This window comes from Salvia hispanica, chromosome 3 (genome assembly GCF_023119035.1).
Source record: "Salvia hispanica cultivar TCC Black 2014 chromosome 3, UniMelb_Shisp_WGS_1.0, whole genome shotgun sequence".
Lineage (NCBI taxonomy): Eukaryota > Viridiplantae > Streptophyta > Magnoliopsida > Lamiales > Lamiaceae > Salvia > Salvia hispanica.
In genome coordinates, this window is record NC_062967.1 from 3807256 (window position 1) to 3819222 (window position 11967).

General features: G+C 37.4%; 3 protein-coding genes across 3 annotated transcripts; 1 reads left to right on the forward strand and 2 right to left on the reverse strand.

The window, feature by feature from the left end:
- The first annotated feature begins 247 nt into the window (after positions 1-247).
- Positions 248-2687, forward strand: LOC125213974 (plastidal glycolate/glycerate translocator 1, chloroplastic). Its single transcript, XM_048114801.1, has 8 exons — positions 248-588; positions 690-1005; positions 1115-1376; positions 1446-1561; positions 1695-1804; positions 1894-2071; positions 2152-2281; positions 2388-2687. The coding sequence occupies exons 1-8, from the start codon at positions 298-300 to the stop codon at positions 2536-2538; spliced, it is 1554 nt and encodes a 517-aa protein (XP_047970758.1). The 5' UTR covers positions 248-297; the 3' UTR covers positions 2539-2687.
- A 125-nt stretch (positions 2688-2812) lies between these two features.
- On the reverse strand, positions 2813-5763 carry LOC125213975 (phosphoribulokinase, chloroplastic). Its single transcript, XM_048114803.1, has 5 exons — positions 4983-5763; positions 4055-4139; positions 3761-3845; positions 3425-3669; positions 2813-3292 (listed from the first exon to the last, which is right to left on the reverse strand). The coding sequence occupies exons 1-5, from the start codon at positions 5510-5512 to the stop codon at positions 3041-3043; spliced, it is 1197 nt and encodes a 398-aa protein (XP_047970760.1). The 5' UTR covers positions 5513-5763; the 3' UTR covers positions 2813-3040.
- Positions 5764-6949: 1186 nt separating this feature from the next.
- On the reverse strand, positions 6950-11561 carry LOC125213976 (secretory carrier-associated membrane protein 4). Its single transcript, XM_048114804.1, has 12 exons — positions 11368-11561; positions 10319-10423; positions 10169-10231; positions 9698-9731; positions 9490-9612; positions 8960-9022; positions 8780-8873; positions 8633-8678; positions 8479-8546; positions 8284-8332; positions 7563-7628; positions 6950-7306 (listed from the first exon to the last, which is right to left on the reverse strand). The coding sequence occupies exons 1-12, from the start codon at positions 11428-11430 to the stop codon at positions 7274-7276; spliced, it is 807 nt and encodes a 268-aa protein (XP_047970761.1). The 5' UTR covers positions 11431-11561; the 3' UTR covers positions 6950-7273.
- Positions 11562-11967: the final 406 nt, after the last annotated feature.

Below are 11967 nucleotides of genomic sequence, written 5' to 3' on the forward strand. Positions count from 1 at the left end.
AGTAAATCAAAACAATGTATATCTATACACGAGGTTTAGTTAGTCATTAATAAAAAGTGAAATAAAATAAATATACTTAAAATGACACTAAAAATGCTATAGTAATAAATCAAAGCCAGTAATTTCAATGAGAATAATATTATAGCTGTTGGCGGTCCCACCTAAGCAACGAACAAAACTGTTAATTTGAAAAAGATAAAAATCCCCGGGAATAAACTGTCCACACAAATTGAAGAATGTCACCTCTTCTCTTCCTCTTCCTCTTCCACTTCCACTCTCCACACTTCACCTTCCACCATGCCTGCAACTTCCTCCATTTCCGCATTCTCCACTCCCTCTCTTCTTCTCCCCAATCGCCACCGTTCTCTCTTCTCGCCATGCCAAAAACTCACCAAAATCTCATCAAAGTCACTAGTGGCTTCCAGTTGCAGGAACGCCACTTTCTCGGAAAAATCGCGATCAATACTAATTACTAAATCGAAATTCCCGCTCGCCGATCCAAACAAATCGCATCCCAAGAGAACTGCTGTGGTGAAATCTACCGGATCGGAAGGTGGATTGACCTCGGCGACGACTCTCCAGAGCACGGTAACTGCGCCGATCGACAATGCCCTATTTTGATTTTTGACCTGTATTTTGCTCTGATTAATGAATTGGATGCGATTCGCGATACGGTTTCTCTGTTTCAGGCTCTGAATCTGCTGCATTTGGCGGTTTCGTTGGGAATCATTGTGGCTGTTGACAAGCTGCTAAAGCAGGCGTTCGTTTCCGCCGCCATCAAATTTCCGAGTGCTTTGTTCGGAATGTTTTGCATATTCACAATTTTGATAGCTCTCGATTCCACCGTCCCTGCTGCGGCAACTGGCTTGGTCAACTTCTTCCAGCCGGCGCTGCTCTTCATCCAGCGGTGGCTCCCCTTGTTTTATGTTCCGTCTTTGGTGGTCCTTCCCCTTGCCGTCAAAGATATTCCGACTGCTTCTGGCCTTAAAATCATCTACATTATTGGTATATATAGGAATGTAGCTTCCATTTCCATCCAAGATTGTAGATTGACAAGCCTTGTTTGGTGTTAGTGGGTGTAATGTGTGTTTTTCTTACCCTAAATTTGGTGCAGCCGGAGGCTGGTTGGCATCGCTTTCTGTAGCAGGTTTCACGGCTATAGCAGTGAGGAAGTTGGTGAACACTGAAATGATACCAGCCGAGCCTATGGCTAAGCCTTCCCCCTTTTCGCCGCTTGAGCTTTGGGCTTGGAGTGGTGTATTTCTAGTATCTTTTGTGTCTGCATTTCTTTATCCAACTATACTTGGAACGAATGCTAGGACGTGCTTGCCGTTCCTTTTGGCTTCCACTGTATTAGGCTACATTTTTGGTTCTGGGTAAGAAAGAGAACTAACACATTCTTGATTTTGCTCAAATTGTATCTCTCAACTTCATGTTTGCTTCAGGTTGCCAACTGGTGTGAAGAAGGTTTTCCATCCGATTATCTGCTGTTCCTTAGCTGCAGATCTTGCTGCATATGCTTATGGATACGTATCAAAATCTGGACTCGATCCTGTTCTAGGTATAGATCTAAATTGATGATGAAATGTTATGCTGGAATTCCTATGATCCATTGACGGTTTTTGTTTGCTGATTGTTGTTTAATACTATTAGTATATCGTGTATATGAGGGGCGAAAAAATTGAATATTGCAGGATACTATCTGACAAAGGTCTCATCAAATCCGGGTGCTGGTGACATTTTGATGGGATTTCTTGGATCTGTTATTCTCTCATTCGCCTTCTCCATGTTCCAACAAAGGAAGGTAAATGCATGTTTTCCTATCATATGGAAGGAATTAGCAGCTTTAGCATTCAATATCATAAACTGTAATTCAATCTTATCACACTGCAGCTGGTGAAGAGGCATGCTGCAGAGATATTGAGCTCTGTGATCCTCTCCACACTGTTTTCATTGTATTCAACGGCTTTCATTGGGCGTCTTATTGGTTTGGAACCATCATTGACACTATCAGTTCTACCCAGATGCATAACTGTGGCACTAGCTCTCAGCATTGTATCCTTCTTTGAAGGTTAAACACTCAATTTATTTCACATTTTATATCCCAATGTGAATTAGTTTTGTAACAACTTCTTCCTTTGTTCATTTCAGGTGCCAATACATCTCTTACAGCAGCTGTTGTTGTAGTAACTGGACTAGTTGGGGCCAATTTTGCACAGACAGTACTTGACAAATTAGGTTTCCGCGATCCAATTGCTCGTGGAATAGCAACTGCATCAAGGTATTCCAAAACCTTCAACATAGTAGGAAACATACATGCAACTACAATGAGAAGTTAGTACTTTCTCTCCACCCCATCCTCTAACGTTTTGGGTTATGCTTTTCAGTGCACACGGACTAGGAACGGCTGCATTATCAGCTAAGGAACCCGAGGCTCTTCCATTTTGCGCGATTGCATATGCCCTAACCGGGATTTTTGGATCAGTGATCTGCTCAGTCCCAGCTGTCAGACAGAGTTTGCTGGCAATAATCGGCTGAAAGTCTCTTGTAACTTGTCGAGTTTGGTCAAAATCGACCTTTTGATTTGGTGCTGTCTGTGCTAAAATTTTCAGCAGGATCAGCAAAATCTTTCATGTATCAGCCATTCAACCATGTCATCAAAGTGTTTTCTTCTTTTGTTCTCTCTATCTACATGTTCCAAGGTTTAGATATGTATGTAGATTGTAGATAGAAATTCATTGTTGTCAATATTCTTATTTTTCATATGTACATCATCTGTTGATTGATATGTAAAGAGCATGACATTCTCAAATTATGTATGAAATGTGTTTATAATTATAGGATTCCTCCATTTGAAATATGTGCAAGTCGTTTCTCTATGTTACAAATCTCCACAGAGTTTCAACTCAGAAAATAAATCCAAATAGACAACAACACCTCATTCGACGAGGAACAATACCAATTCCCCCCAACACCAACGCGCTAAGAGTGGGAAAATTCTAAGCAGAGATAGATAGAGCACTCAACTCATCTCAACTCATCATGCCTTGGCAGCTTCGAGGGTAGCAGCCGTCCTGCTCGCCACAATCTGCTCGTAGAGGTCTCTGATCTTCAACCCAACGATGGTCTGGAACAGCCCAGTCCCATTGTTGCTCCCAGGGAAATCTGAATGCTTCAACATCTGCTGAGTCACTTCTCCGTAGAACTTAGTCGAAAGGTTGCTCAGATGGCTCTCCACATAGATCAGCTCATCTAGTCTGTCAAACTGCCCATCCATTTCCAGTACAGAAACCTGCAAGATTTGACAGAAACATAAGTTTTTTTATAAAAATTGTAGGGGGTGCTGAGGCCCCCTATCACCCTTGTATTAAATGGTGGAAGATGAAACATGATTCTTGGTTGGAAATGGAGGGGTATATACTACCTCTTGGCCGTAGTAAGTATCGGGGCCATAGGTGAATTTGATGCCGGGGTAGGAGCAAGTGAGCTTCCTTCCACATGGTATCCAAGAAATGGTGGAGCCTTCATCAAAGAGGTAGACAGGGTTGAAGAACTTGACACCTTCCTTCATGATCAGTCTCACTCTCAAAACCTTTCCCTCGTTGTCATCCGGGATCAGCTGTGTTGGCAACACTTCGATCACAGCGTCCGCGTATTGCTTCTGTGGGTCTGCATTGTTGAAAACAAGTTCATGAGCACCTGTTCACTATGTGTTGTGTTGTGAGTTTTTGAAGATGCAGAGGAAGGAGAGTGTAGTTACCGATGTAAGCATCGAAGTCGGGTTTTCGGGCTTCGATACTGGCCTTGATGCTCTCAAGACTGTGCCCTCTTTCAGCCATGTCCCTCTGCATTGTCCAAAATGTTTGATGATCAGATGTTTCAAGTGTGAAACACTACTCTACTTGATTATTTTATCATAGTGTGAGGGCACATTTTTTAAGTTGCTACTCTTTTCCATAACTACCACATTTAGTGATTTTACTTGTAAGCATATTATTTGTCGATTCCAATTAAAAATTATGAACTCTTTTGCTTATTTGAAGAGGGAATTTACCTGAATTTTCCATGCGAATTTGACTTCGTTGCTGATGTCCAGGTAAATACTGAAGTCCAAGAGGTCTCTAACACGTTCATCGTACCTTCACATTTAACATAAAACTAAATTTAGAAATAATTCATCTTTAAACTTAAAACCTCACTCTTTCTCAGTCCCCATTAAATCTCCCATTTCACTTATACTTTTATGCAAAGTACCTATTTTTGGTAAATGCACCTCACATCCCACTAATTCACTTAACTCACATTTTATTACTCATAAAACTAATATTTATCTATTTGAGATACACTCAAATTAAATGGATCTCACATTTCACTAATTCATTCAACTCACATTTTATTACTATAAAACTAATAGTATTTCATCCGTCCAAGATGGATTTAGATTAAATATCTCACTTTTACTTGTTACGAATTTTAAGAAATGTAAAAGAAAGTCAATAAAAAAGTTAGTGGATTATCGATCTCATTTTAAATATTAATTTTATAATAAAATATAAGTAAAATATAAAATTTAATTACTAAAAATAGTAGTACTACTTAAAATTGAATCACATATGTAACAATAAACATCTTAAAATAGCAATATAATATATTTAACGAGAGACCCAAAGAGTATTAAGTAAGAATTACTCCTACTACTATATTTCACTGTCCATTCATTTTCCTTTCAAATTTATTTATTACTAAAACTTATGCATTTAATTAGGGAGGTATTGACGGAGTCCTTATATATGATAAGGACTGCATGGCCCTTAAGTTGACGCATGGGTCACAATCAGACAAAAATCTCAATCCCTCAACCATACAATTATGGATAATATATCAATCACTTTGATCATCCACACAAAATATCCAAATTCAGTTTTCACCAAATCCTTCACCATGCAAACACACATGTACTAATAAGCAATAAGAAATCTTACATTGGGTGTAAACCTTCGATAACAAGAATCTTGGGAGGCTTGATGAGCTCCGGCGGGTCCAATAGACCACTGACGTGGTTGTAAATCGGCTTATCAACCGCGGTTCCATCTTTCAACGCCTTCACCTGCTCGTACATGAGATCGAAGTCGTTAGCTTTCGGGTCCAGTGCGGTGACGCCCTTCTCCTTCCGTCCGGTTCTGTCCAGTGAGTGGTAGTCGTCCAAGCATATCACCGTCGTCGTGTCGCTTATCAGCGTGTTTGAGTCCGGGTTCCCGCCCCTGGGAGGCTCGGCTGCTCCGCCGAACACGGAGGTCAGCCGCCGCATGAAGGTGGACTTGCCGCACCCGGAGTCGGCGGCGAGGCCGATCACCACCGTCTTGTCCTCGGCGGAGCATGATATCTGTTTGTAGCTTCTGGTGAGGGTGGATTTCTTGGTTGTGGTGAAGAAGAGTATGTGTTTTTGGGAGAAGGGTTTTGATGGAGTGGAGAAGTTGAGGGATTGGACTGTGTACACTGTGGAGACTGCCATTGCTGCTTCTCCTCACTTTTTCTCTCTCCCTCTATTGGTTTAGTGTGTGTGTGTATGAAAATTATGGGTTTTTCTTTTTCTTTTGTGAGGATAGAAAAAAAATGAGAGATGTAGGAAGAAGATGGTGTGTGGTAAGAGTGTAACTGATGAAAGTTTTTTAGGATAGGAGGCTGTTTTTGGTGTGATATGTCACTGTTTAGAGGTGTTTCTATGATTACCCCTTGGTTTAGAGGTGATTTTGAGGTGGGAGTGGGAAAATTGTTGTTTCTCTTAGGGTGTTTTTGTCAATTCCACCTTACTGAACATTTTCTTTGAAAATGCATAAATGAAATTATGTTTTTTTTATAGTATTTGTGATAAATGTAGGAGGAATGGAGAAGAGTGGTGGTGATATCTTGAAGTTCGGATATTTGGGTGCCACGTGGCAATGAGATGATTGGCTGCTAAGAGATTAGGGGTGTGAGGATATGGGGAGGAGGAGAGAGTATGTTTGGACTTTGGACCTTTTATGTTGAACTTTCTACACTGCATTTGTAGAGTAAAAATGGGTTATTAGAAATTTTAAGATGTTTCTCATCTAACTAATCATCCAAGATTTGAGTTGTTTCATTAAAATTCAATCAAGAGTCACGTGAAGTGAAAAATTGAAGTGTTTTGTTATAGATGTCCAAACAGCGAATTTATTATGACTAATTCCGTGAAAATGATCTACAAACCCATTTCAAATAGGGAAATTGGTCTCTAAAACCATGAACTTTGCTTAAAATTTGGTATTTTCCATGAACTTTGAAATTGGTATATAATATCACGAACTTTGCATTTTGTTTGGTATTTCCCACGGCATGTTTATTGCTATATTTGACTAACTTACGAGGCTTTTTTATCATACTTGGCATAATTAAATCAACGTAGTTTTCAACGTGACTTTTTATGCTACATGTTATGAACTTAAAAAGTGGTTTCAAATATTATAAAACATATCAAGGTTGCCTATATTAAATAAGATTTTGATGAAAATATCTTATTTGAGTGAGTTTGGGAAATACCAAACAAAATGCAAAGTTCATGATATTATATACCAATTTCAAAGTTCATGGGAAATATCAAATTTTAGGCAAAATTCATGATTTTAGAGACCAATTTCCCTTTTAAATATTGATATGTTCACAAGTGCTTGAAAGAGTACAGGATGATGTCATGAGAGAAAGGAATGCTCAATTGAAATTTACCAACACAAAATTCTAGTAGTAATAAAGAATATAGAATGATGGCATTGGACACTGGTAGAACTCTAAAACGAAGTAGGACCTCGGAACAAGACCTTTTTATTTCATGTAAAAAAGAACAAAAAAAAATTGATGAAAAATATATTGAGGCAGTTAAAAAAGGAATAAATTTATAGACATGACACATTTCAATAGTGAATAATGCAACTAATGATACAATCATACAACTTCATTATAGATAACTCCAAAGCCACGCTGGAAATGAAATCAGCTTAAACAGCTGTCTTACTGCATACTAAAAGAAATAAGTAGATCTTAAGATATGGTAGTAGTAATTTGTGCTATTATTAAGTTACAAATGAACATAAAAAATTGAAGTGATGCAGGTCACATGAGTAGATAACACAGACGTTTCCACATATTACAGAAGTAGCCGAATCAACAAGGAAGTCAATCGATGGGAAATAAATCTATATACTTGCGGGCTCAACCAAAAAGGGCTACAACTCTCAGTCTCAGATGCCTTCCGATGTAATCACTTGTTTCCTCTGAAATATGTATATACTTTCTGCAAGAGCGAGTAGAGAGAGATCAACAAGTAGTCCAATCCTGATTTTAAGCTACCAATCTTATCTTATATCATCAATCAAACCAAAAGCACCCGAAATATAAGTTCCCCCTCCCTATTAACAGCTGGCTTTGTTATAGAAAAATAACCACACTTGAATATAAGCTTCACATGAAATGAAACATCTCTATTTGCTGCTGAACCTATTTTTATATATGCTGGAGTTCTCAAATTAAGATGCATCTGTGAGTCAAACCTGGAGTACCCATAAGCTCAGCAGTGATTCCAAGCAAAAGAATGCAAACCCAATCAGGTAAAAGATCTGCAACAGAATGGATGATTAAATAATTTGGACTGTGTAAGGTGAAACGATACACAATGGCCTATAAGTGAAATAAGAAAGCAGAGAAGCTAGGAGCAAAACAATAAAAGAGAGGCAGACCCATAAATACAGTGAAATAACCCTATATATTCTGAACAATACTCCAAAACCATAGTTTTTAGTGGCCCCATCTAGAACTTCTTCCCAAATTAAGTAGGATGTATAACTTCAGAAATAGAGATTTCTTCTGCCAGTAACATAAGATTCTTTTCAACAGGTCAAGAGCAAATTTACAACGGATAGACATTGAATTTATTTTTTTCTTCATACAGCTCAACCTTCCTCATCTTGAATCAATAAGAAACTAGTTTGGGAAAGCACAAAGTATAAGAAAATTTGATTCCTAAAGCAAATGCATGCAAAGTGGAGGATAATAAGTACAAGACTTTTTCCTTCACTTGCTTATGCAACATATCCAAAGAAATCCTACCATACTAATGTCAGAGACAATCATAAACTGGAATTAAGTCTGTCCAAAATTAACTAAGTTGTCAAAGCAGCATTACAGCATGTACACTAAGGTTCAATATAACACCTATATGAAAATTCAGAAAACAGTAAGGTGTCACAGGTTAAGTAACAAAGGAAAACTCACCCCAACAATGACATGGTCAGAGAAGACATCAACAGCTGCAAGTATGCCACTGAGAGAGAAGGAAAACAAATAATACATGTCATAATACAAGGCTGTGTGATATCATTATCCACGCTGAAGCATAACAAGGTTGAAACATGCTATACTAAACTCTGCTTCAGAGAAAAGATTATAAAGAAAAATGAAATTGCTCACGTTAATGATTGTCCATGAAAGACGATTGGAGGTGCAATTGCAGCCAAAATGCAAAACCCAATGTGAAGCTGCAATGCAATGAATTCAGAGATTATCAATATGGACAATTACCATCATATATACATAGTTTCAAGGCTGAAACATCCAAACATACCATATAGAACAAGAAAAACCACCCAAACTTCAGTGCACTATCAGTCCTGAGGATAAGAACCAGAAGTATAAGAAGAAAAATTAATCCAAACATGTTATAAGTCTGCAGAGAATGAGAGATAGAAAAAAAAAAGCAGATCTCTAGTACCTCATTGCACGATATAAAGGCCTGTACCACAGCACATATGAGAAGGGGCATCCCATTAGGGCATAGATTATGGCAAGGAAAAAGATTTTGACTCCTACAGACAGTAAATGACATTTTTTTAATTGGACCATAAACTTCAAATTGGCAACCGCCAAAATTAAAGCACACAATCACACTTACCACCACCCTTTATCCAGCAAATGGTGACTGCAATGACATTGAATACAAGGCAAAGTACAATACCTGTAACAAAATTGTACAAAGATAAGGTAATTGATCCAGAAAAAAAAATCAGAGTCTTAATCAAACAATATAGGTGACGGAATACCATTGAGCTGATTAATCGAATTTTAGTAAACATGAAACTAAATATGAGCAAGCTGCACAAGCCAAAGGCATACTAATTCCCCTAGCTCAAGTTTGTTACAGAAAAGCACTTGGTCGATTTGAAACAACATTATAATTCAATTATTTCAAAAAATTTAAACCAAACTATTCAGTATTGCATCTTTGGGAAAGATAGTTTCCATCAGGACAAACTTCAAATGCTCAAACATCAAAATCACAAGTCACTAAATCAGAATCTAGTTAAAAAGTAGTAACAGATTGTGCAGTTTTACCAAACTATGGGCAAGGATATAAGTTGCACCAATACCACACTTTAATAGAATGTGTCATTTGATGACAATTGACAAGAAGAGGATACCCACCTAACCAACTTGCAAAAGCCAGATACTGTAACTTCTGAGCATGAACTGGTATCTCATTGGATATATCATGATGAATAATGGGAAAAAATGGAGGCCAGTTTCTATCATCCACAGGAACATTGGCTGAATGAAAGTGTTGTTAATGAAATAGAAACAAAAGAACAAAAAAAAAATAACAAGCTTGTTAGTCTTGGACTCATAGAATTACCACTTGAAACAGCATCTTCTCTCCGTTTAATTTCCTGCAGGACAAAAGCCAATGAGTATTTTTAATTGCAATAAATATACGACAGCACATAAAAACCAGGAATAAAGAGCTCAAACCAATGATTTTTGCAAATTAGTTGTCATCTAGTTCAAGAATTAAAGACTACGAACAAAATTATAATCTTGATAATTCATAATTACCTACATGGCTACATCAGTTAAATGAGTACTCATCATGAATTGTCAATTTAGTTCATTTTTAGCAAAGACGGATCAAGAGTGGGATAGTTAGAAATTAATATTGCAGAAGATCAGATGTAATGCAGATAGAATACTAATACTTAGTACATGTTAAAATCCTAAAAGGCAGACTATGTACGCTTAAATGAACACCTTATATTGAAATGAAAATCAGATGGAATTTAAACATTTGGAATCACCCTGCTGTAATATAACCTCAACTTAAACTCACCCTCTCTCTTTTATTCAAATCTGCTTCCCATGTGGAAAGTTCTTTCTCCTTTTTCTTCGGATCCTGAAATGTTATGCAGCGGAGTTATGATAAAAAAAAATTGAGTGACAGTGAGGCTATGGGTACAAGTAGGCTTCTAAAAAAGATTACATTTGTCGACTCTAAGGGTATATCTACAGTGGCATCATGTTTCTGACCAAAACCGAGTGTACTCGCAACCACATTGGGAATGCGAGACTTTGACTTGCCACCATTCTGGAGAACAAATAAACAACATATTAGTTGGTACTTGGTAGAACATGGATAACTCGAGCAGTTTCTCATGAGTATCAATACACATTTCAAACCAACCACGAAAGGCATAGAATTTTATGGTATGCATCATTTTAAGTGAGACATTTTAAGCTTATGTATACATAGGAATTAAATAAATGGAAAAAATGTAATACCAATGAACTACAACATCATTTTTCCCATTTGACATCATAAAAACATAATAAATGCAGTCAATAGATACCTGATTTTTCCGTGATGGTCTGTATCTTAGGAGAAAGGTCTAAAAGTTTTTCTAGTGATAAGTGATTAAGTATTGAGATATGGTAGGAGGCGAAGATGTTTCCATTCATTTTAAACATTTGCCTCGATTTAGAAAATTTAGAGGGGGCAAACAAGATGCCTAAGAGTTGTATTAAGAATTGAGAAGCGTTAGTAGGCGAGGATGTTTCCAGACATTTGAGAAATAAGCAATGGACGGGAGCTTCAAATGCAGTGCCACATCACATGCTAACTTACACTAACATTATACTCACGAGAATGCACACAAATACATTCACTATATTTTAGCCGTTCCAATTACTAGTATACTCCATATTAAGCAAAATAAGGATAAAATTGTCACACGTCTTTGGCTATAAATCCCAAATTGATTCGCAATCGGTTATTTAGAAAAACAACAATCATATTTTCCAAACCAAAGAGAGATCTCACTCCCAAAATAGCACCCATACACTCAATTCGTTTCAAAATTGAAAGCCAGCCTCAAATTTAACCGAACGAACATAGCCGTAGGTCTCGGATCTGAAGCGTATCACAACTTCCCACAAAAACCAGAAAGAAGCAACATTGACGAAATTAACCACGAAATTCAGGAATGTAATGTTATATTTAGGCAGATCTGAATAATTAGAAAAGGCGGTTACCGAAAATGGATTGACTTCAGGTTCTTCCTCGTCAAAGGGATTGGGATCGTTTCCGCGATTCATCGCCGCCAACTCTTCGGTAACAGAGCAGTAAAATGCGGGTAAAGCTATGCAGAGAGTACAGATGTCTTGTATGTAAAGCGAGAGAGAACCTCAGTGGACTGACACTGCGTACTGAACGTGCTTTTTTGCTTTGCTGCTTTATTACGACGCAGTATAAATACCAATAATAAGCATATTTGGATTTATCTTGAATAGGCACGAAAATTGGGTTGTAATTATAAATTAATATAATAGAAATAAAATACTCCATCAGTCCCCCAAGTGACTTGTATTCCTTTTTGGTATGTCCCACTATAAGTGATCTATTTCTATTTTTGGCAAAATGTCATCTCTCTTACTTTATTTCTCACCTACTTTATTCTCTCTTCTCTCTTCTCTTCTCTACTTTTTTCTTTCTCATGCTTTACTCTCTCCACTTTAACTTATTTAAATAACATTCCTTAAATTCCGTGCCCAAAAGAAGTAAGTCACTTATCTTGGGACGGAGGGAGTAATAATTAAATATTTAATAAAGAGAACTAAAAGAAAATTTCATTT

Excerpts from the sequence above, each read along its gene's own strand:
- LOC125213974 (XM_048114801.1), top strand. The coding sequence starts at position 298 with ATGCCTGCAACTTCCTCCATTTCCGCATTCTCCACTCCCTCTCTTCTT. Across the intron at positions 1,377-1,445 it reads GGCTACATTTTTGGTTCTGG|GTTGCCAACTGGTGTGAAGA; the intron begins GTAAGAAAGAGA and ends TGTTTGCTTCAG. Across the intron at positions 2,072-2,151 it reads CATTGTATCCTTCTTTGAAG|GTGCCAATACATCTCTTACA; the intron begins GTTAAACACTCA and ends TGTTCATTTCAG.
- LOC125213975 (XM_048114803.1), bottom strand. The coding sequence starts at position 5,512 with ATGGCAGTCTCCACAGTGTACACAGTCCAATCCCTCAACTTCTCCACT. Across the intron at positions 3,670-3,760 it reads CGACTTCGATGCTTACATCG|ACCCACAGAAGCAATACGCG; the intron begins GTAACTACACTC and ends TCAACAATGCAG. Across the intron at positions 3,293-3,424 it reads ATACTTACTACGGCCAAGAG|GTTTCTGTACTGGAAATGGA; the intron begins GTAGTATATACC and ends CAAATCTTGCAG.
- LOC125213976 (XM_048114804.1), bottom strand. The coding sequence starts at position 11,430 with ATGAATCGCGGAAACGATCCCAATCCCTTTGACGAGGAAGAACCTGAA. Across the intron at positions 9,732-10,168 it reads ATTTGAATAAAAGAGAGAGG|GAAATTAAACGGAGAGAAGA; the intron begins GTGAGTTTAAGT and ends TTTGTCCTGCAG. Across the intron at positions 7,307-7,562 it reads TGAGCTTATGGGTACTCCAG|AAAGTATATACATATTTCAG; the intron begins GTTTGACTCACA and ends TCGCTCTTGCAG.